At 44.6% G+C, this 21953-nt stretch overlaps 2 protein-coding genes across 7 annotated transcripts in view; both read right to left on the reverse strand.

The window, feature by feature from the left end:
* The window catches only part of BLOC1S5 (biogenesis of lysosomal organelles complex 1 subunit 5), a 39711-nt gene extending 31379 nt beyond the window's left edge, over window positions 1-8332 (reverse strand). Inside the window, exons 1-2 of the mRNA XM_027128324.1 lie at window positions 8177-8332; window positions 3694-3776 (exon numbers count right to left, since the gene is read on the reverse strand). Coding sequence (XP_026984125.1) covers window positions 3694-3776; window positions 8177-8300 — 207 coding nt within the window. The 5' untranslated portion in view covers window positions 8301-8332. The remainder of the gene's footprint in view (window positions 1-3693; window positions 3777-8176) is intronic.
* A 2661-nt stretch (window positions 8333-10993) lies between these two features.
* Window positions 10994-21953, reverse strand: part of EEF1E1 (eukaryotic translation elongation factor 1 epsilon 1) — a 29201-nt gene continuing 18241 nt past the window's right edge. The window contains exons 4-6 of one of the 6 annotated variants that reach the window (XR_003437536.1): window positions 15193-15298; window positions 11844-11984; window positions 10994-11334 (exon numbers count right to left, since the gene is read on the reverse strand). Coding sequence is in view for 1 of the 6 variants with exons in the window: in XM_027128329.1 (XP_026984130.1) it covers window positions 15269-15298 (30 nt within the window). In the remaining 5 variants the exon portion in view is untranslated. Of the gene's footprint in view, window positions 11985-14777; window positions 15299-21953 lie in introns of those variants that run through there. The other 5 variants (XR_003437535.1, XR_003437537.1, XR_003437534.1 and 2 more) reach the window with 5 other exon arrangements.

Consider the following 21953-nt stretch of genomic DNA (forward strand, 5'->3'; position numbering starts at 1 on the left):
AAAACTTAAGGACCTACTGTGTGGCACATGGAACCATATACAATATCATGTAATAACCTGTAATGGAAAAGAATCTAAAAAAGAATATACATATATATGTATGAGTATGCGTGTATATATATAACTGAATCACTCTGCTGTACACCTGAAACATTGTAAATCAACTGTACTTCAATTTTTAAAAAAAAGACAAAACTTGTAGGAAGCCCTGACAGCTCTTGCCTCCCCGTTCCTCCGGTCCAGCCGTGTGACGCTGGGGAAAGACCACTTTTAGTAAATAGAGGATGTTTTTATTTGGGCCAAGATAGAAAAGAATGGTAAGTCATGCACATATCTATTCAAATCTAAATCTCTAAAATGCTTTCAGCTTTTCTCTCATAATTTGAGGGGAAAGGTTAGTGTGTAACAGACAGAAAAGGTACCCGAGCCTGACATACAGGAAAGCTTCCAGGAGACACTAAAAAAGACGGACTGGGGAGGTGACTGCGTGAAAGGACGGCATCAAGTACTTTTCTAGAAGAGGAGTCATGTGACCAATTAGCTGGAGAGAGCGCAAACACAGCTGATGAAATATTTTTGAGCCCTTCAGAGACCATTCTTCAGTGACTACATGAGCCTACCCTGCTGCATAAAGGCTGGGCCCGTCTGTCTTACTCAGGGATACAGCACTGGTTCCTCACATGAGGTCTCACACAAAATAAGTGCTGAAGACATTTTGTTTCACTTTCTATAATAAGCTTACATCTGTCATACCCAGTGTGAAAATTTTATTCTTTAGTAAACATTTTCCTGAGATGTCTATACCACTTGCTTAACAAATCGCTGTTTTCCCTAAAGATATCAAAAACGGAACCAAAACGCAAAGCATTGCGAATTCTGAATACAATTTTAATTTGATTTTACTTGCTCCCATCTTTCTCTTAATAATAACAGTTACCAACACCTGCCTAACATCGACATACCACGGAATTTAAACAATGATACATTACTTAATCCTCACAAAAACTCTGCAGTATGTATTATTGTTCCCGTTTTAAGAAAGAGGAAACTAGGCCTTAATAAAGCAAATAATCACAGCTAGGAAGAGGGATACCAGGATTTGAGCCCAGATACGTCACAGGTCCAGCTCCAAGGCCCATGTTCTTTTATGCTTCAGCACAGCCCTGTCTCCAAAGAGACCCTGGAGGGCTGAACAACGCGGAACCCAGGTAACTGCTCTCCTCTCAAGCACATGCCCGTCTTCTCTCGGCCCCAGTTAACAGAGGTGTTGGCTTCAAAAGGGAGTGAGCTCTTCAATATAACATATTCCGCAGCATAAATGAAATAACACTTCTTTCATCATCCATTCAAGACTCAGTCTTGCTTGTACAGCCCTTTCACAGGAACCACCTACATTATCTAATGAGCACTCAGCCACTAATCAGCTGTGTGACCTTCCACACATTTCTTTCCATCTCTGGGCTCAGTGAAGGGGGGGTGGGGGGGGTGGGGTTAGATTAGAGAAGCCATCTTAATTCCAAAATTCTATGCTTCTTTTAATATAAAGTAGGCCTTTAGAGATACATTTACAAACTTTTTAAAAATAAAAGCTATTTAGCATTTCAAATTAACCAGATTGGCCAAAAAAAAAAGATGACTTATGAAAGGATGTTGGAAAAGCCAGGTCTTAGGCCAAGCTCTGTTAATTGTGCTTTTGAATCATATTAAGTACCTACCCTACAATGCACAAGACATTCTTTCAGGCACTTTGAACACAACAGAGCATAAGAAAGGTAAGTGTCTATATTCTAGGAAGGACAACGGGCAATAACTAAGCAAAAAGTAAGGAAAATATAGGTAGTAATAAGAGCTCATGGAAGGCAGAATTCAAGATGGTCCCTGAGAGCACCACCCCTAGGATATACACACCTCTCAGTTATTCAGTCAAACCCTAACCGAGGTGCTGCTGTATAGATATTCTGCAGGTTTACTTAAAGCCCCAAATCAGCTGACTTTAAGAAAAGGAGATTATCCCTAGAGGGCCTGACTCCGTCAGGTGAGTCCTTAACAGGGATGGGACTCTTCTCGGTAAGAGAGGTTTAAAGCATGAAAGGCAGACTTCACTTATGTCTTTGAAGAAGGAAGGGGCCGTGTGGCAGGGAATATGGGTGGCCTCTAGGAGCTGAGAGCGGCCCCGGCCGACAGCAAGCAAGGAAATGGGAACTTCGTCTACCTGGGCAAGGAACTGAGTCCTGCCAAAATCCTGCAAGTCAGAAAGAGGACCCTGAACACCAAATAAGAATGGCGCCTGGACAGCTCCTTGATTTTAACCATGTCAGACCGTGAGCAGAGTACCCAGCGTGCTGTGCCCAGACTTTATTCCCACTACTTTATTCTCACTATTCAATTGTTAATAATCTTTACATAGCATGATAAGGGAATAGTCTATGGTTAATTTTCTGTGTGGGGGATAATTATTCTTACTCTACAACAGCAATAGTAATGATGACAAAGATAACTAACAGTTATTCCTAGGTACCAGAAAATATTCTAAGATACACACACCTTTAATCGTCACAATAACTCCATGAAGCAGATATTACGCAGATTTTAAGTCTCTTGAACCCAGAAATGGTGTCTAATGCTGCAGCTCTGTTTCTCTTTTGAGTGCTCTGTACCACAGGCTTTCTGTACTTTTAAAGTGTTTATGGAAAGGTTCTCTCCTTTTAGCAGGTTTAGACTTCCTGCTTGGTTGGAGTCTCATTTGAAAATAAAACCCCAGGAATTCTCTGACGGTCCAATGGTTAGGACTTGGTGCTCTCACTGCCAGGGGGTTCAATCACGGGTCGGGGAACTAAGATCCTGCAAGCCGCGAGGCCAAAAAAGAAAGAAAAAGAAAACCCCAACTTCCACAAAATCACAAAACTGCTTGTGTAACGTCATTTACCATCTACCCAACAGGAGCTTGGGATGTTACTATTCAACGCACAGTGAACCAATTATACATGTGCAAAATCACAGTCAAACGAAACAGAATGGCAGGCTAGTGCATCAGGACTGTTGGGACATAGCACACGAGGTGGGGTGGGAGACGGTAAAGCTAGAAAGATAGGAGCCGGGTCATAGAAGGATGCTGGGCTTTGTCCTGTAGACAGAAAATGATATCAAAGGTTTTGAAAAAGTTAATGTCAGAGCGCTCTGGCAGCAGGGTGAAGACTGGATTTGACTGGGTTGATAAAGCAGGCATACCAATCAGAATGGACAGAGATTTGTTAGGTAGCATTTGGAAGGCTTGATCATTGAATGTAACCTAAAGGGGAGGGAATAGCCAAGGGCGATTCTCACGTTCTAACTTGAGTGCTTTCAGTAGATGCTGCTGCCCCAAATGAGAAAAAAAAAATATAGAAAATGGGTCTGCAAAACTGACCCATTCATCTGTAAAATCATTTTTTTCATTATATCTCATTTTATACCTGAAAACCTGAGTTCAACAGACAGTAAACACCCCAGAGCAGGCACCAGAACTGGAGCCCAAGGCACCTGCTGCCTACTCTCGTGCTCCCTCCATTCATGTCAATGCCTCTGAATGCTTTGTACATTTTATGAACACATGAACAGAAATCATAGATTTTAAAACTAGGGAATTTCCCTTCCGTATATTAACACACTAACAATTAGGGCAGTCTTTTTACAAAATAGGTTTCAAATACTCACTTCAAATTCTTTCACAAAATAACGGGTTTCACCTTGGATAACTGGTCTGTGATCTAACAGCCTTGAATGAATTTCTCCGAGATCTGTAAAGACAAAATGAAACTCACGGTCAATCCACGCTAAGTGGCACAATCTCTAGCTTGTTTTACTCTTCCTGTCCCCATAAACGTATGAAGGTTAAAATCCAGTTCAGACTATGGATTATCCAATCAGTAAATTGGTAAAGTACTTTTGAGAGCAATTTGGCGATATCTAATAAAGTTGAAGACGTATACCTAGCAATTTCATGCCCAAGTATGTGCCCTAGAAAAACTCTTAAACAAAGGAAAGAGAAATGCATAATGTTTACTACAGCATGAATATAATGTCAAAAAAAAAAAGGGGGAACGACTTAACATACTCATAGGATGGATATTACAAATCAGTGAGTGAAAATGAATACAGTGGGGTTACATTTATTAACAAGGAAAAATCCCATAAATAAAATGTTAAGCAAAAAAGCAACTTTCAGAAGGATAAAGCCATTTATATAAACTTTCAAAATATGCAAAATCACTTCCTGTTGGGACATATACAGAAGCCATAAAGCTATAAAGAAATGCACGAGAACGATAAACACCAAATTCAAGACAGCAGTTACCTTAGAGGAGGGAGGGCCGTGCAATGAGAGCAAAGGGCACGATGGGGCTCTTCATGTGTGTTTATTAATATGGTGGTGAGTGTTCATTGTAAGTCACTATAAGTCATAATTAAGGAAAAAAAGTTCTGAATTTTAACTGTTTTTGGTGAGTCATCCCGAGGTATATTCTGCTCTCATACCACATACCATATTGTCCTGAAATTTCCTCTCTACTCCAGTGAGTAAGAGATCAAATTGTTTGTATCATCCACAAAGGGTTAACATACATTTTTCTATATGACTGAGAAGCCATTACATTGATCTTGGGATACCTGCGTCTGTGGCCTGATGTAATGGGAATTTTCTTAGTCTTTGGAGAATTCAATTCTGTTCAGAAGTGGATAATCACCACTTCTGAAACCCTGACTGCACTCCAGAACTTAAGATGTGGAGATGAGGGGAAAAAAGATTCTGAAACACACACGACCACAGAAATTAAGCTGGTTTTGTAATAACATTATAACAACAAAACAAACACATTATAATAATTCAGAGTTGCAGGTATCCCAAGGATTACAAACAAATTCTCTCAGTTTAATAATGTAAAGGTAAGCCACATATTTCCACATAAACTCAATCCTAGCCGGGCTACAGGCAAAGCACTCTTTTGTTGTTTGTTAACAAGACAAAAGATATAATCCTTTGTTCTCCAAAGTGCATACTCTAACGTGGGAGTTAGACAATCTCTTCACACAAAAGACAGAAATAAGCACTTCAACAGACTATGAGACAAGAAAAAACACAGTAAACTGCAGATCTCTCATTATCTAATGAAGTTCTGGCCCTGAATTTGCAGACCTTTAATGTAGTATGTGGATCTCTTTGCCCATAAGGAACAATTTACTGCAGAGTAAATTTTTCTGATAACACCCACATCGTCACCATTGTCACCTCACTGCTTCTCAAATCCATCCCTTCTGTTCCATCCTTGCTTGTCTTGGACTGTTTCAACAGAGTGAGTCACACCCCTCTTCAACCCACTCCATGTACAGTCAATTCTGCTTATCTGCAGGACAGTAGGCCCTTTGTATTCTCTGATTCTGCAGTTACAAATTCACTTTATAAAGTAGGCAAGTTCACAAATGGGCACCCTGCAAGATGAGGACCCACTGTACCTGCCTGAGTGCTCTATTTAAAACACAGATCTAACCACATGACTCTTGTACTTATTGTTGTTCCATAACAATATGGAACATTCAACAAGAAGTCCAATCTCCTTAAAAGGCAAGAATTCTTCTTCGGTCTGATTCCCACGTGTAGTTTCCCAAACATGCCGTGCTGACTCAGGCCTCCACACCTTTGCTCATGCTCTTCCAAACTAAGTCCAAAATATCCTTGCCCGCTTTTCTCAACTACTAACCCTTTATTCTTCAAGACTCAGGTCAGACACTCCATGCCCCGGGAAGCTCCCCGTCTCCTAACAGCCAACCACAGCCCAGAAAACCTCAAAGACCTGGGGCCTAAGTATTGAAATCATTTATTTATATATTTCCCTCTCCCTAGACCCTGGCAATAAAACTCGACACGTATATTTTCACAATCGATAGTCTTCAAGTAAGATGAACTAAAAACAGATTTTCATACTGAAAATAGTAAATCGTTCCACAAAAAAACCCAAGGAGGTTCTAGACATATTTTCAATTATAACTCAATTTTGAATTAACCTGAAAAACTTCCTTTGAATTACCTTCTTTTAAAGAAAGTACTACATCTGAAACTAATATATTGTAAATCAACCGTACTTCAATAAAAAAAAAAGTACTACATCAAAATCACAAACTTCTGTGCATCAAAGGACAAAATCAATAGAGTAAAAAGGCAACCCATGGAATGGGAGAAAATATATGCAAATCATGGCTGTAAAGTGGCTAATATCCAGAATAGAAAAAGACCTGCTATAATTCAACAACAACAAAACACACTACCTGATTTAAAAATGGGCAAAGGACCTGAATAGACATTCCTCCAAATAAGATTTACAAACGTCTAGTAGGCACATAAAAAGATGTTCAACATCATTAACCTTAGGGAAATGCAAATCAAAACTACAAGTTACTGGGACTTCCCTGGGGGTCCAGTGGGTAAGACACCGAGCTCCCAGGGCAGGGGGCCCGGGTTCGATCCCTGGTCAGGGAACTAGATCCCATGTGCCGCAACTAAGACCTGGCGCAGCCAAAATAAATAAATAAATATTAAAAAAAAAAAAAAAACTACAAGATACTACCTCACACCCATTAGAAAGGCCACTACCAAAGAAACAGAAAATAACAAGTATTGTTTAGGTTGTGGAGAAATGGGAACACCTGTGAACTGTTGGTGAGAATGTAAAACGGTTCAGCCACTACGGAAAACAGTAGAGCGGCTGCTCACAAAGTTACAAACAGATTTATCATTTGATCCAGCAATTCAGCTGTGGGTACGTATCCAAAACAAATGAAAGCAAGAACTCGATATTTGTACATCCATGCTCACAAGGGCCAAAAATGGGAAGTAATCCAAGTGTCCATCCATGGGTGAATGTATACCCAAAATGTGTGTGTGTGTGTGTGTGTGTGTGTATACAATGAAATATTTGAATCATATTCAGCTTTAAAAAGGAAGGAAATTCTGCCACATGCACGATTTTACTTATATGAAGTACCTAAAGTAGCCACATTCAGAAACAGAAAGCAAAATGGTGGCTGCCAGGGGCTGGGGCAGGGGAAAGGGGAGACTGGGGAGTCCGTGTTCAATGGGTACACAGCTTCAGTCTGGGAAGATGAAATAGTTATGGAGCTGGATGGTGGTGACGGTTTCACAACAACGTGAAACGTACCAATGCCACTGAATTGTACGCTAAAATATGATTAAGGGAAACTTTATATTCCATGTATTTTACCGTAATTAAAAAAAAATTTAAGTAATAGTTCACTAAGATTGCACATATAAACAATTATAATTAAGGGCTAACACCCATGCACTACGCCCACACTACTAACTAGATGTGAGACACCCTGAATTCTACACAAACCTGACAGATACGGTTAAAATACAATAGGCATGAACACGAGGATGCCATTCCCTGGGCAGCGCTGAGGGGCGCCGGAATCCTACAAGGGCTTCAACACTGCAAGACGGTAGGGCTGCCGACAGAAGCGAGGGGTTAAGAGAGGACGGAGATGAGGCGGTGCGGTATTTAACTGGCAAAGATCTTCCTGCACGAAACAGTTGTTGAGAGTTTGGAGAATCAAACCATTTCAGGTTCTGTGAGAATAAGGGCTGTAACTAGGTTGTAACCTTCTCCCAGCTCAAAGCAGACGGGACGAGTGGACATCGGTACACGTGTTGGGGGCCTTTCGTGTTTTAAGATGCCTTCATGTTCTCTCGTTTCCACCTTGCACGACCCAGGAGCAGACAGGGTCAGAGCGAACGACCTAGGCACACACCTCCTAAGCGGCCTGCCTGGGTGCGCGGGCTCTTCCCGACTCCCAAGCTCAGGGCATCACACGTGGGTCGCGAGCCCGCGTCTACGGCAGCTCCACGCAGGGTCCCGGGCTGGGGGAGGGGAGAGGGCAGCCCGACGGCTCTCGGCAGCGGCTTCTACGAGGAAGCAGGAGGGGCTAGGGCGATTTGCTGTTACTGGGAGGCACCTGGCGCGGGGAAACAGGCGCCAATGCGCAGACCCCTCCCCCACCCACCCACCGCAAACGCCAGGCTGCCCGGGAGCCGGGGGTCGACCTGGGGCTCGGCCCCGGGTCAGAGGACGCTGCCTGGGAGGTGGGGCTGCGCTGGGACTACCGGGCCGAGAACCCTAGTACTCCGTACCCTTGATAATGAGGTGGGCTGGCGAGCCCGCGGTCCCCAGCGAGTCCTTCTTCTTGCCGCTGACGCCGCCGCCGCCCGAGGCGGCCTCACAAACCACGGGGGTCTCCGTCCCTCCGCCGCTCATCCCGGCCAGCTCCGCCCACCCGCGGCCGCGCTGCGCCTGCGCAAACCTACACAGTCCGCTTTCCCCGCGCGGGGTTTAGGCGTCATCAAAGAGCATCGGGGAAGCTGAGTCTACCCAGCGGCCGGTTCCTATAAAGCCACTATGGTGTAGCCAGGGATGTGAGCTTGAAGAAGCCGGTGCCGCCATGCTGGGTTAGGGCAGATGCTGCCGGAATAGGAAGGTGTTTGAAAGTTAGAGCTAAATTTATTCCTCCCTAAACCTGCTGGAATTTATCGTGGTTTAGAGAGGTTGGCGGAGAGGGGATCTAGTCATAGATGAATATGAATAATAGTGGTGTAAATACATTATCTATATTATTACCTGCCACCAGTATTTAATGGAGGTTGTTGACGTGCGTGCTTTGCCACATTTGCTTATCATGGCAACTGCGGGAAACAGTTTTGTCATTTCTTTCTAACAAAAGAAGAAACAGGATTAGAGATTAATTTGCCCAAATCACCTCTCAGACTCATTCATGCCCATGTAAAGAGCAAAAATGTCTGTTCTTAGCATTTGTATTTACAAAATCTCAACCAGTTGTTATAGGGGCTAAGATAAAATAAATGCATGTAATTATGGAAGGGACCATAATTTGCTAGGCTGCTTTGATTCGTAGCCATGAAGAGACAAATCTGGTGCTGACATTTGTATCTAGTGCTACTGTTTGGTAAACTCCTTAGAGTTGATCTTGTATTCTCAACAAGTTGTCATTCCCTTCCTGGCACAGGCCTTCCCCCATAGCCTCTGCTTTAGCTCCTCTCGGAAGTACCTAGATAATAGTAATTGATGAAATTTTCCTGAGGTGTTTCGAAGATGTGAACCCACCCCCACCAAATGGAAGATGTTAACTACTTGATGACTATGAGCACGTAGCCCCAGGCCTCCCGGAGCCTAAGGACTGATAAAGTTAACACCTGTGACACCACCCTGTTCCTTCATCAACAGCCAGAGTATTGTGCACGATCTGATCGCATATTCTGCAGACCTCTCCCCCCACCTTGCCCTTGGCCTTTAAAGATGCTTTGCCGAAACCCTTCAGAGTGCAGGAGGCTTTTTAGGACATGAGCCACCTTGTCTCCTTGCATGGCCTTGCAATAAACCTTTCTCTGCTCCAAACGCGGACGTTTCGTCGGGCACATGAACTTGCGTTAATATTTGTGCCTGTTCAAACGACAGACGGTGCAACTTTTCAGTGACTCCTTCATCTCCTGTGTTCACCCAGCGGTTCTTTCTAAGAGTCATCTCTTAATCTCTCCCTTCTCCCTCCTCTCTTCCTGCACTGTCTTTACCCTCAAGGGTCTCTCAGTCACCAACATTTACAGTCTAGGGCCTTGTATATGATAGGATGGAGTTAAGTGCAGCACATGTGTGGGACACCTGGGGGCAGGAGGTGGCCAGGAACGACTTCCCAGAGGAGGTATATTTTGTCTTCAGACCTGAAATGTTGTGTAAGTCATGTGGGGTGCGGTGAAGATGGAACTTGGGGTTTTCTAGCACAGGAATAACAAAGAGGCATAAAATAGATGAATTCATAAGTAGAATGTGAACTTGGTTAATTGCATGTTATTGGGTCCGGCTTCTAACCTTTTATTTCCCTCGCTTTGGCATTAACCTCTAGAAAACGTAATTATTTTTAAAGCCCCTCATTATCCTCCCACTTCTAGGCACTTTTCGTATTCAAGTTTTCTTCTGCATCTGCCAGACTAAATCTTCTCTAAGCTTAGTTTCTTTGAACTACTGAAAAACCTGGGAAGACTTGATACTGAACAGGACACTGTGGGGCTCCTGGGCACAAAATTCTGTGTCCCTCATTACTCGATTACAGAAAATAGGCTTCATTCAGCCTCCATGACCTTCCCGGAGTTCCAACTAGCAGGTTCAAACAGTTGCTAATTAGGGAAGGGCGGGGATGCGGAGACAAGGGAGGAACAGTGAAAAGAAACAGTAGTGTTAGAAGTTCCTTAATGGTCCAGTGGATAGGACTCGGTGCTTTCACTTCAGTGGCCTGGGGTTCAATCCCAGGTTCCCCTGGTCTGGGAACTAAGATCCTGCAAGCCACGCAGTGTGGCCAAAAAAAAAAAAAAAAAAAATAGTGCAGCCTTGGGGCAGGGATACATAACAATATATTTTCAGATACTGAAACCCCTACCAGGTGGGAGAAATTAACCATAATAAGCACGGTGACCCCAGACCGGTTAGAACCAGTAGGTTGACGATGCTGACTCCCACTTACTTCCCCACCAACCAATCAGAAGAATGTCCACGAGCTGATCACGCCCTCTTTGAATCATTACTATAAAACTTCTCACTATCCCCTCTAGATTGGGAAACACAGTTCTGAGAGCAGGAGTCTGCTGTGGCCTCCTTTGCCTGGCAAAGCAATAAAGCTATTCTCTTCTACTTCACCCAAAACTCAGTCTCCAAGATTTAATTTGGTGTCGGGGTACAGAAGCCAGATTCGGCTTCAGGCTCCCTCTAGTACAGTGAGATTGATAGTCCCCCCACATTAACATGGCTGTTAAAATTGCAGATTCTGGGTTCTGCCTCCCCAGATTCTGTTTCAGTAGTTCTGGGGTAGCTGCTACCTCCCCGTACCCAATTGCCAGTTGATTATGATATAAGAATTCTGTAAGGAACGGCACCAAAAACGGAGGAGAGCTTAAACAAGCTTTATTTGGGAACGCTCCAGGGCGAGGTTCACTGGTCCGAGAGAAAGGGGCCAGAGAAGTCGCGCCCAGGGTGCGGGCGCTAACAAAATGTATAGGGGTGGACACAGGGGAGGTCTTGCTGTGTGAAGCAGCCCTTTTTTGGTAATCTCTCGGGTGTTGTGGCAATGTCAGGTGTCGGTTGCATCAGCCTCAGAGCCGTTGGTTCTGCCCCTCGGGGAGCGGGAAGACCGGGGCCGAGTGGTGTGGCAATGTCAGGTGTCGGTTGCATCAGCCACTTTGGCGGGGGTTCCGTCTGGCTTCCTGGGCCCTTCCCCGGACCTGCTGGCCTTACAAATTCCAGGTGCAGTAGTTAAGACTTTGGAATCAGACAGAACTGGGTTCAAATTCTGACTGTGCCACTTGCCTGATGTTCCTTTTCTACAGAATAGCAATAAGATATCCATATTATAAAGTGATGATTAAAGAAGTTAATACCTGTAAAGTACTTAGAACAGTGCTTGGCACAGCAAATGCTCAATAAATACTATTTCAATAACCTCCTCTATCTCCTTTTAAAGCCCTGTATAATCTGCTCTTTCTCCCAATTCACCTTTATTTGCCACCACTATAATGTCTTGCACGTGTTTGGCGCTTTACAATTTATAAAATGTCATCACACATAACATACCATCTTCTCATTATTCTAGTTAGGATAAATATTAAAATACCCATTTTCAGATACAGAAGCTGAAGATCAGAGAATGTGGGAGAGTCTCTAAGATGGCTGCCATGTTTCCTCCCTTGCTGCCCATCAAGAGACGGAGTTTGTTTCCCCTCCCCTGGAGTCTGAACTGACCTTGTGACTTGCTTTGATGGGTAGAACATGGTGGGCCTTAAGTCACCTGGCAGTTTCTGCTTTTGCTCCTGTCAGGAAGTCTAGGCTGTCCTGCTGGGGAGAGGCCGTGCTGTGGAGAAGCACGGGAAGATGAGACATCCCCTGTAGAGAGGCTTTATAGGTGAGAACGGAGGCCCCGTAGCAGCCAAGTGTGAGGGAGGCCTTCTTGGGTCTTTCAGCCCAGCCATCAGCCAGCTGAACGCAGTCCCATGAACTGCAGTGGAGTGGATACCACCACATGAAGCCAGAAAACTGCCTAATCAACCCACAGTGTTATGGAAACAGGAGGGAAGGGGTTAGGGCACAACCTCTAAAAGAAGGACATAAGGCTTCCCTGGTGGCGCAGTGGTTGAGAGTCCGCCTGCCGATGCAGGGGACATGGGTTCCTGCCTTGGTCCGGGAAGATCCCATATGCCGCGGAGCGGCTGGGCCCGAGAGCTATGGCCGCTGAGCCTGCGTGTCCGGAGCCTGTGCTCCGCAACAAGAGAGGCCACAACAGTGAGAGGACTGCGTACCGCAAAAAAAAAAAAAAGAATGACATAGCCACTGAGGATATGACGAAAACTGGCTAGAAACCATTAGGTCAAAGATGGCGGAAGATTCGACTTCCAGGGGACCTTGAGTCTCATTATACGCTCATTGTAATACATCAGCTAAATGACACACGCACCAGCGCCATGACAGTTCTGAGGCTGACTATAAAAGACCAAAAAGTGGGCGGTGGCCCAAGTCCTGGAAATCCCCGCCCCTTCCCCAAAATAGTTGGAATAGTCCTCCCACTCATTAGCCTATGAAATTACCCAGCCCATAAAAACTAACTACCCCATATTTTGGGGCCTCTCGACTTCTGAGATGGCCCACACTGTCTGTGAAATGTGTTTCTCCCAGGGCCACTCTAGCCGTTTGAGACAGCCCGCATTCTATGGAATGTGTATCTCACTAAATAAATTCATTTCTTACCTATCACTTTGTCTCTCACTGAATTCTTTCTATGCTGAGACATAAAGAACCTGAGCTTCATTAAGTCCTGAGACCAGGTGTGTGATTTCAATTAAAAGACAGTGGGTTCGGGCGTCCCCGGTGGCGCAGTGGTTTAGAGTCCGCCGGCCCACGCAGAGGATGCGGGTTCGTGACCCGGTCCGGGAGGATCCCAGGTACTGCGGAGCGGCTGGGTCCCGTGAGCCATGGCCGCTGAGCCTGCGCGTCCGGAGCCTGTGCTCCGCAACGGGAGAGGCCACAACAGTGAGAGGCCCGCGTACCACACACACAAAAAAAAAAGACAGTGGGTTCCACGTCCCAATCTGAATTGTGCATTTTCACTATGAGAAATAATAAATTTTTGTTGTTTTAATCCACTAAGGTAGGTGTGTGTGTGTGAATTATAGAAATCCTCTTATAGAGGATTTCTTATATCCTCTTATAGAAAGGATTTCACATGGCTTACAATGATCTGTAAATGTACTCCCACAACATGGTACCATAGTTATCAAATAGCAGAACCATGGTCAGAGCCCTGGTCTATGGACTTCAAGGCTGGTGCTTCTAAAACAGCAGAGCTCCATCAGCTGGGGGTGGGGTGGGGTGGCGATGTGGTCTCTCCACTGTGTCATGACTGTGCCAGACATTATTTCTGCCTCTTTCTTTTTTTTTTTTGCGGGACTTGGGCCTCTCACCGTTGTGGCCTCTCGCGTTGCGGAGCACAGCCTCTGGACGCGCAGGCTCAGCGGCCATGGCTCACGGGCCCAGCCGCTCCGCGGCATGTGGGATCTTCCCGGACCCGGGCACGAACCCTTGTCCCCTGCATCGGCAGGCGGACTTTCAATCACTGCGCCACCAGGGAAGCCCTGCCTCTTCCTTTTTAGACACCCACTTCCTGGAATGTTTTCCTTGCCCCTTCTGCCTGTTCAATGAATTGAATCTACTTTATTTTTGTTGTATAATAAAGAACTTGGCTGATCCGTATCCCTGGTTCCTGGAAGATAACCTCTAAATCCTTGGAATTTCCCAAGTGAGGGGAGTGGCTTTGTTATTCTTGGTGGGCCGGAAGTTATGCTAAAGCGCTCACTCACGTGGGTCCCTGGATGGTTCCAGGATGGGGGCTGGCCATGCATGAAAGACCACCACGTGATTAAAGGGTTGAGGCTTTGAGCCATGTAATATCAGCTTGACTTCTGGCGAGGAGAGCGGGCTGGGGATTGAGTTCAGTCATTCAGGCAATGATACATCAACCATGTCTTCACAGTGCAACCCCAGTAAAAACCTTCCGGACAGCCCGGGTGACCTTCCCGGTTGGTAGCCATACTTCAATGTGCCAAGAGGGTGAGGCAAACATGAGGACCCAGAAGCTTAGCGTTTGGGACCCTCCCAGACCTCACCCTACGCATCTATTCATTAGGCTGGTCTTGACTTGTATCATTTACAATAAAATTGTAATCATAAGCACAGCACTTTCCTTAGCTCTGTGAGTCATTCTAGTGAATTATTGAACCTGAAAGGGTAAAGTGAGACCTCCTGACATTTGTAGACAGCTGGCCAGAAGCTCAGGTGGCCTGGGAACCGCCAGAGCTGTGGAGCCTTCTGGAGTCTATGAGGTCTGGGCTAACTCCGGGAGTCAGTGTCAGAACTTGCTGCAATTGAACAAACACTTACGTGGCACTTATGACAGGCCAGCTAATGTTGTAAGTGCTCTGTACGTGCTGACCCAGCTAGGGCTCATGGCAGTCCTCTGAAGTTGGTAGCATTATTATTCTCCTCATTTGACAGGTGACGAGGCTGAGGCATAGAGAGGCTAAATGCCCAGCTGGTTTGGGGCAGAAACAACCTGGTCCCTGCGTACGTGTTTAAGTGTAGGTGGTGGATAAAGAGAAAGTAGGGGAGGGTGATCTGGAGAGAAGGAAGAGGGAAGCCATACTACCTCTAACTGGCCTTTTCATTTCCTCATTCAAACACGTTTAACAAATATGGATTGAGCACTTTCCGTGTGCCCAGCACAGTGCTAAGGGCTGGGATATAGCGCTGACCCAGCCTTTTCCTCCCCTCACGGAGGCGACATCTACCAGAGGGGACAATATTAAATCCCTATGCAATGACTTTCCTGCAATTCTGTTGCTTACAGCCTGTAGATACACGTTCCAGCTGTTTGATTGTTTTCTTCCGCCCAGTACTGTGTTGCGTTGTTCTCTGGGATGGTCAGGTCCAGAGTACACCTCTGTTTCTTTCTCCTCTTTTACACAAATCTTTCAACTGCAGCTCAGACAGCAAAGAGCAACTGAAAGAAAAGTTCCAGTGGCAGAGCCCTCCTGACAGATACCTTGGGCTGGGGTCCGGGCTGCTCTGTGTCCTTGCTCTTTGACCCGTGGAATCTCCCTGAAGGGCTTGTGTTATCTCTAGTTGTCTCTGGATTGATAAGACGTTTCCTGTATTATTTAAATAAAACTTTTATTGAGATAATTGTAGATTCTCATACAGTTGTAAGACATAATACAGAGATTCGTCATACACTTTGCCTGATTTCCCTCCACTGGTAACATTTTGTAAATGTGAATATCATAACCAAGATATTGACATTGATACAGTCCATCAATCTTATTTAGATTTCCCTAGTTTTACCTGTACTCATTGTGTGTGTGTATTATGTCCTATATAATTTTATCACATGTGTGGGTTTAGGTACCTGTCAGCACAGTCAAGATATTGCACAGCTCCAGAGCCACAAAGATCCCCCTTGGCACCTTTTTGTACCCACACTTACATTCCTCCCTGCCCTACGCCATCCCCTGGCAACCTATGATGTACCCTCCATTTCTAAATCGTTGTCATTTCAAAAACATCACCTAAATGGGATCATACACAAAGCACTTCTCCTGTCTTAAGAGTAGCTCTTCTCCCCTGCACAGCGCTCTATGCTTGATCCCTTTTTAGAGACTCTCAGTATCAGACACTTCTAAACCATGGAACGGTAAAGGGATTTTGCCAATTATTGTGCTTCTTGAGAGTTAAGGCATCTAAAACATGGAAATAATGCTAATTTAGAAGACGTAAATTTCTGACTTCAGGGTAAATTATTTGCTAACTCCTTATTGAACCTTATAAAAGTTAGAAAATAAAAATAAAATGTGTATTTAATTACATGCCTCTTGAGAACAAAATTAAAACTCATTTCTTAGTATAAGCCCATGAAGGATAAGCATAGCTGAGGGAGTGCGCTCCTAAATTTATTTTGCTTTTTATCAAATCCACTTCATGAGATTTCCTCTGAATATTTTCTATTGGCGTTACTGTTTATCCTTTTTTGTCTAACCTATTTTTTTTTTTTTTTTTTTTTTTGCGGTTCGCGGGCCTCTCACTGTTGTGGCCTCTCCCGTTGCGGAGCACAGGCTCCGGACTCACAGGCTCAGCGGCCATGGCTCACGGGCCCAGCCGCTCCGCGGCATGTGGGATCTTCCCGGACCAGGGCACGAACCCGTGTCCCCTGCATCGGCAGGCAGACTCTCAACCACTGCCCCACCAGGGAAGCCCTGTCTAACCTATTTTTGAAGTGGGTTAAAAAATTAAAAATGGAAGAAACTGATGAAAATAAAGGAGGGGAAAAGATTAGACAGTTTTTTGGGGTAAAATACTCAATATTACTGTGTGTTAATCATATGAAGTTTTGGAAATGCCTCTGGCATGCTAAGCCCAGAGGCTGTGTGGTATGAAATAACGCGCTGGGTATTGGCATTGGCAGAGACTAGGCAACGACTTTACAGTCCTGGACTGATCCTTCTTGGACTGAATCCTGCTTGATGCTTCTTAGAGCTGCTTCCAGTGTAGCTCCATCACTTGGAGAACATGCAGTGCTTTCCCGCGAGAGCTGCTACAGAGAGAAACTCCTGGGACAGAGCCAACCAATCAGAACTCAGGATGCTCCATCACCAGGCGAGGCCCACCTCCAGAAAACTGGACTTAGCTACGCAAAAAGACAGGAGCAAGAGTTTTTGGATGAGCGCAGCTGCTCTGTGTCTGATCGTCACCCAAGCTTCGGACAGGTGTAGTATAACGGTTCTCATGGTGGGGTCACCACACCAGACCTCTTGAATCAGAAACTCCAACGGGGACCCAGCAATCTCTGTTTTGAGAAGCCTCAGGTGATTACCACTCATGCTCAAGTCTGAGAACCACTGCTTTCATGTAATGTCTGTCACACATGCCTCAAACTTCAGACAATGACAGTCAGCTCTACATTTCTTTCATCTAAGTCTCAGGGTTCAAGTCAAGTGCCGAACAGTCAGGAACTGGTAAGGTCAATCAGAGGGTGAAGCATTTCTAAGGGTTTTTAAGATAAGGGTGTGTGTGTATCTGTGTGTGTGTGTGTGTGTGTGTGTGTGTGTGTTGCAGGAGATTGGGAAAACTGGGGCAGTGGAGGAAGGATAACCCACGTTGCATGAACAGACTGGTTCATGGACTGCACCAAAGAAACTCTGGAATTTGTAATCAGATGGCTGGAAGTTTGTGGTCTTGGTCAAAGCAGGCCTGGGGCCTTGCTGTGTAGAGCGATGCTTTGTCAGGTTAGTTGTGTGGCTACTGTATTTCAAGCTTAACTTGGACAGACAGGCCTGCCAGGCACAAATTTCTCAAGCAGATGATGTTCGGGAAGGCAAAAATTATCCATGGCAAGACCGCGAGGACCGATGACCCTTAGCAGAAATGGCAAGCCAAGTCCGCAGGATCTCTAATACAACTGGCTAGCCCTAGGGACCCAGCCTCTCTGAAGTGGAACAGACAGCACAGATGAGCCATCAAATGAACTCGCCAGGCTGGAAGACATGTGACGCTTTCATTCTCCCCACAAAGAAACGAAAGTTTAAAAGATGAAAATATTCCTGAAGGAATCACGATAATGGAAGAAGAAACCCTTGAGACATAATAGCAAAAATGGCCAGCATTTCAAATTCTCCTGACTTCCTGTCTCCCTTCTTTTGGCCTCTCTCGTAAGTGAAAGATGAGTTTTGCTAGATAAGGTAGCAGTTGGAATTAGTTTTATTCATCGGCGGCAGGGAGAATAAAGGAAGAGCCTGCAGGAATATGGGCTCCAGCAACAAGTAATCATTATTACAAAATCAAATTCCCCATCTCATCTCTGATATGCCTGTATGTAACCCTAGAGCTGGGCTTCAGTGTTATAAATCCAGCATACAAGACATGGAGCAGATAGAGCCCCTTGTGTATCGAAAAGCTCTGGCCAGCAAGAGCGATATATGATAGCAAATTTCTCCCCACTGCTTTTTCAATAAAATTCACCCAGAGCTCCAGGAAGAGTTGGGAATGTAATTCAGCTGCAATAAATCCAGACTAAAATTAAGATGGCCAGATATGTAGGAGCCTACTCAGGTGTATGGCGAATTTCAAATTTAGTGCCCTGGTAATGGGTAGAAGCAGGTTATCTCATTATGGACAGAAAGAAGAAATATCGCTCTCTGGAGCTAAAAAGCTAAACTCTCAAATCCACAGAACCGCCACATCTCTGCCAAAGCTAGATTAATATTAAAGTTTGTGTAACATCTGACTTTTTTTTTAAAGGAATGAAGTGAAATGATAGAAAAAAACATACATAAATGAAAAAGCTGTACTTCACAATCATTCTAATTTGACTCCTCGTCAAGGGTTGTGTATTTTATCTCTTGGTGTGATGTCCGTGTACCTGATTGCAATAGAGTTCTATTCTTTCCTAACAATATCTCTGCTTAAATTTTTATCAACACGTCTTGAAGCTATGCTGGAAGGACTTTTAGCAGGGCTCTCACACGACGCACCAGCAGCGGGTGATCTGCCCATTCTCTCCACTCCTACCTTCCTACCTTGGTCCCTGCGGTAAACTTAATGTGCCCATTACAGACTGTGGTGACTACAGATTCAGGTTTAACTTGGGGGAGCCAATGGGGGACCTATATGCTTAACAGGGAGTAAAAATGAGCTTGCCCACACATCTGTTAAAAACCTCCATGCAGTAATGTTATGCTGAATCTGGATGGGGATGGAGGAGAGTTTAAGTTAGGTCACTTTTTCTACCATCTTGTGACGGAACTCCACAAATCACTTCGTGACATCTTGGATGCTTTGGGTATAAGTGGGCCGAAAGACAAACGGCCTTTTTTTTTTTTTTAATATTTATTTATTTGGCTGTGCTGGGTCTTAGTTGCGGCATGCATGCGGGACCTAGTTCCCTGACCAGGGATCGAACCCACACCCCCTGCACTGGAAGTGTGCAGTCTTAACCACTGGGCCACCAGGGAAGTCCCACAAATGGCCTTTTGATACTGCTTCCAGTTCTATTATTTCTATTTGGTTTGTTTACTTATTGATTTTTATTTTGGGGGCAGCGCCGTGGCTTGTGGGATCTTAGTTCCCCAACCAGGGATTGAACCCAGGCCCTCCACTGCAGTGTCCTAACCACTGGACCCTGGGGAATTCCCCTCTATTTGGTTTAAAACCATTATTTATTGTAATTAGTGGAAAATTTGTGGATCCTCGACTGAAGAATGATCCTTCCCTACTTGGAATTTTTGACCTGTTCTTGAACGTTGCACAGGGCGTAGGGAGACAGGGCCAGTACCTAGTCACGGCCGTCAAATCAAACCCCAGTGCATAAAATGGTGATGGGTGATGTCCTCCAGTTCTGCAGTTGTACAGTTCCCATTCACTCCAGCCATGGTCTAACTGGGTGGTCAGCATGTGGGTTAGTCTCTGCCTCTGCCCTACCTCCTAGAGTAACATGAGATAATGTGAAGGTTGTAAAGTGTCTGGTACAGAGCCCAGACACAGTAGACACTCAGTAAATGGTATCTGATTATTTTTATTTACTTTCAAAGAATGCTGAGCAGCTGGTTGCCTTCCCAAGGATGCTTTACCAGCTGTTTCAGGAATCTGTTTACAGACCATTGGATTGGAAACCCTATGAGGGCAAGTGTGTACCTGTGTTGTCCACAGGGCCTAGTCGACTGTCGACACACAGTAGGTGCTAAAGAAATATTTGAGGGCTATTTTTTTAAAAATTGAAGTGTAGTTGATTTACCATGTTGTGTTAGATTCTGGTGTACAACAAAGTGATTCAGTTATACATACACATATATTCTTTTTCATTATAGGTTACTACAAGATATTGAATGTAGAGGGATTATTAAATTTATTAATTTTTTTAAAATTTATTTTATTTTTGGCTGTATTGGGTCTTTGTTGCTGTGCGTGGGCTTTCTCTAGTTGTAGCGAGTGGGTTTCTCACTGCAGTGGCTTCTCTTGTTGAGGAGCACGGGCTCTAGGCACGTGGGCCCCACTAGTTGTGGCACATGGGCCTAGTTGCTCTACGGCATGTGGGATATTCCCAGACCAGGGCTCGAACCCGTGTCCCCTGCATTGGCAGGCGGATTCTTAACCACTGCGCCACCAGGGAAGCCCTAGAGGGATTATTGAATGATGAGTGCTCTAGGCTTCTGGGAATTACAGAAAGGAAATGGTGAAAAGGGGCATCTGCTTTTCAGAAGGAATGGCATACACTTTATTTTAGAGGAGTTTCGTTGATCTTTTAGGGAAAAAAAAAAAAAAGAAAAATAGTATGCGCCCTTTTTTCAATGGCTTGAAAGATGTGAGGACCAGAGATTTTTAAGCTGGTGAGTAATACAATGGATTCATGTTTTACCAAAATCACAAGATGGGTACTTCCCTGGCGGTCCAGTGGGTAAGACTCCATGCTCCCGATGCAGAGGGCCCGGGTTCAATCCCTGATCAGGGAACTAGATCCTGCATGATGCAACTAAGACTGGCGCAGCCAAAGTAAATAAACAACTAAATATTAAAACCACAAGATGCTCTGCCTAGTTATCTTATCTGATCTTGTTGAGCAGGTGCCTCAGAGATGGCCGGTGGGAAGAGGCTTATGGATTAGTTAAGAATTTGACTTTACAAAATTGTGGGTTATGATTCTACAATCTTCCATAGCAGTTCGTCCTTCACTGATCACTTTCTGTGTGCCAGGCACTGTGCTAGGTAATTTTTATACCTTCTTATTGCAAATTAAATGAGATCAGTCATCTTCACCTCTGTTTCATAAGAGGAATTTCACATGCAGTGACTTATCCAAGGTCTCGTAATTAATATACGGTAAGGCTAATGTATTTGACTCAAAAAGAAAGAAAGAAAAAGAAAGAAAGAAAGAGAGAGAGAGAGAGAGAGAGAGGGAGGGAGGGAGGGAGGGAGAGAGCGAGAAAGGAAGGAAGGAAGGAAGCAAGCAAGCAAGCAAGCTGCTTTAGGACTTCCTTTGCGGTCCAGTGGTTAAGACTCTGCGCTTCCAATGCAGGGGCGTGGGTTGGATCCCTGGTTGGGGAACTAAGATCCCACATGCCACGTGGTGCAGCCAAAAACAACAGCAAGAGCCTGCTTTATTAAGCTATAATTCACATATCACAAAATTTACCCATTTAAAGTGTACGAGTCAGGCATTTTTAGTATATCCAGAATTGTGGAAACATCTAATTTATTCTCAAAGTTATGTACACTTTTGTTTTATCCAATGCCTAGGGCAGCTTTTTCTAAGGTTGGCAAAAACGAATTTCACAAGTTGGTTAAGCAGAAGTTGCCAGGCACACTGGTGCTTACAGACTGAGTTTGAGCCAGGCACTCGACTGAATCCCAACCCCTGGATACTGGCTGTGACCCGGGGAAGTTCCTTAACCAATCTGTGCCTCAGTTTCATTATCTGGCAAAAGGGGATAAGAATTAAAGGAGTGAATTCACTTAAAACACTTAGAGTGGTGCCGAACACATACTGAACGCTCAAGAAGTGTTTAGCTGTTAGCGCTGTTATTAAAAGTGCATTCACAGATCCTCATAACTCAGTATTGCAGGATCCTAAAATAGCTTGTGAACCTTGAAAACCGTGATCAGTGAAAAGTATTTATTCTATGGTATTCGAATTCTTTGCAAACTGATGATCCATGGAACGTCAACAATTTACTCACAAAAATTATTTTACAACTGGATTATTTAGCATTCAGAAAGTATTTTCCCACTTAAACACTACTTACCGTGATAGAGATAGCT

Source organism: Aethalodelphis obliquidens, unplaced genomic scaffold (genome assembly GCF_003676395.1).
Source record: "Aethalodelphis obliquidens isolate GAN/ISIS:26980383/991018 unplaced genomic scaffold, ASM367639v1 scaffold34, whole genome shotgun sequence".
Taxonomy (NCBI): domain Eukaryota; kingdom Metazoa; phylum Chordata; class Mammalia; order Artiodactyla; family Delphinidae; genus Aethalodelphis; species Aethalodelphis obliquidens.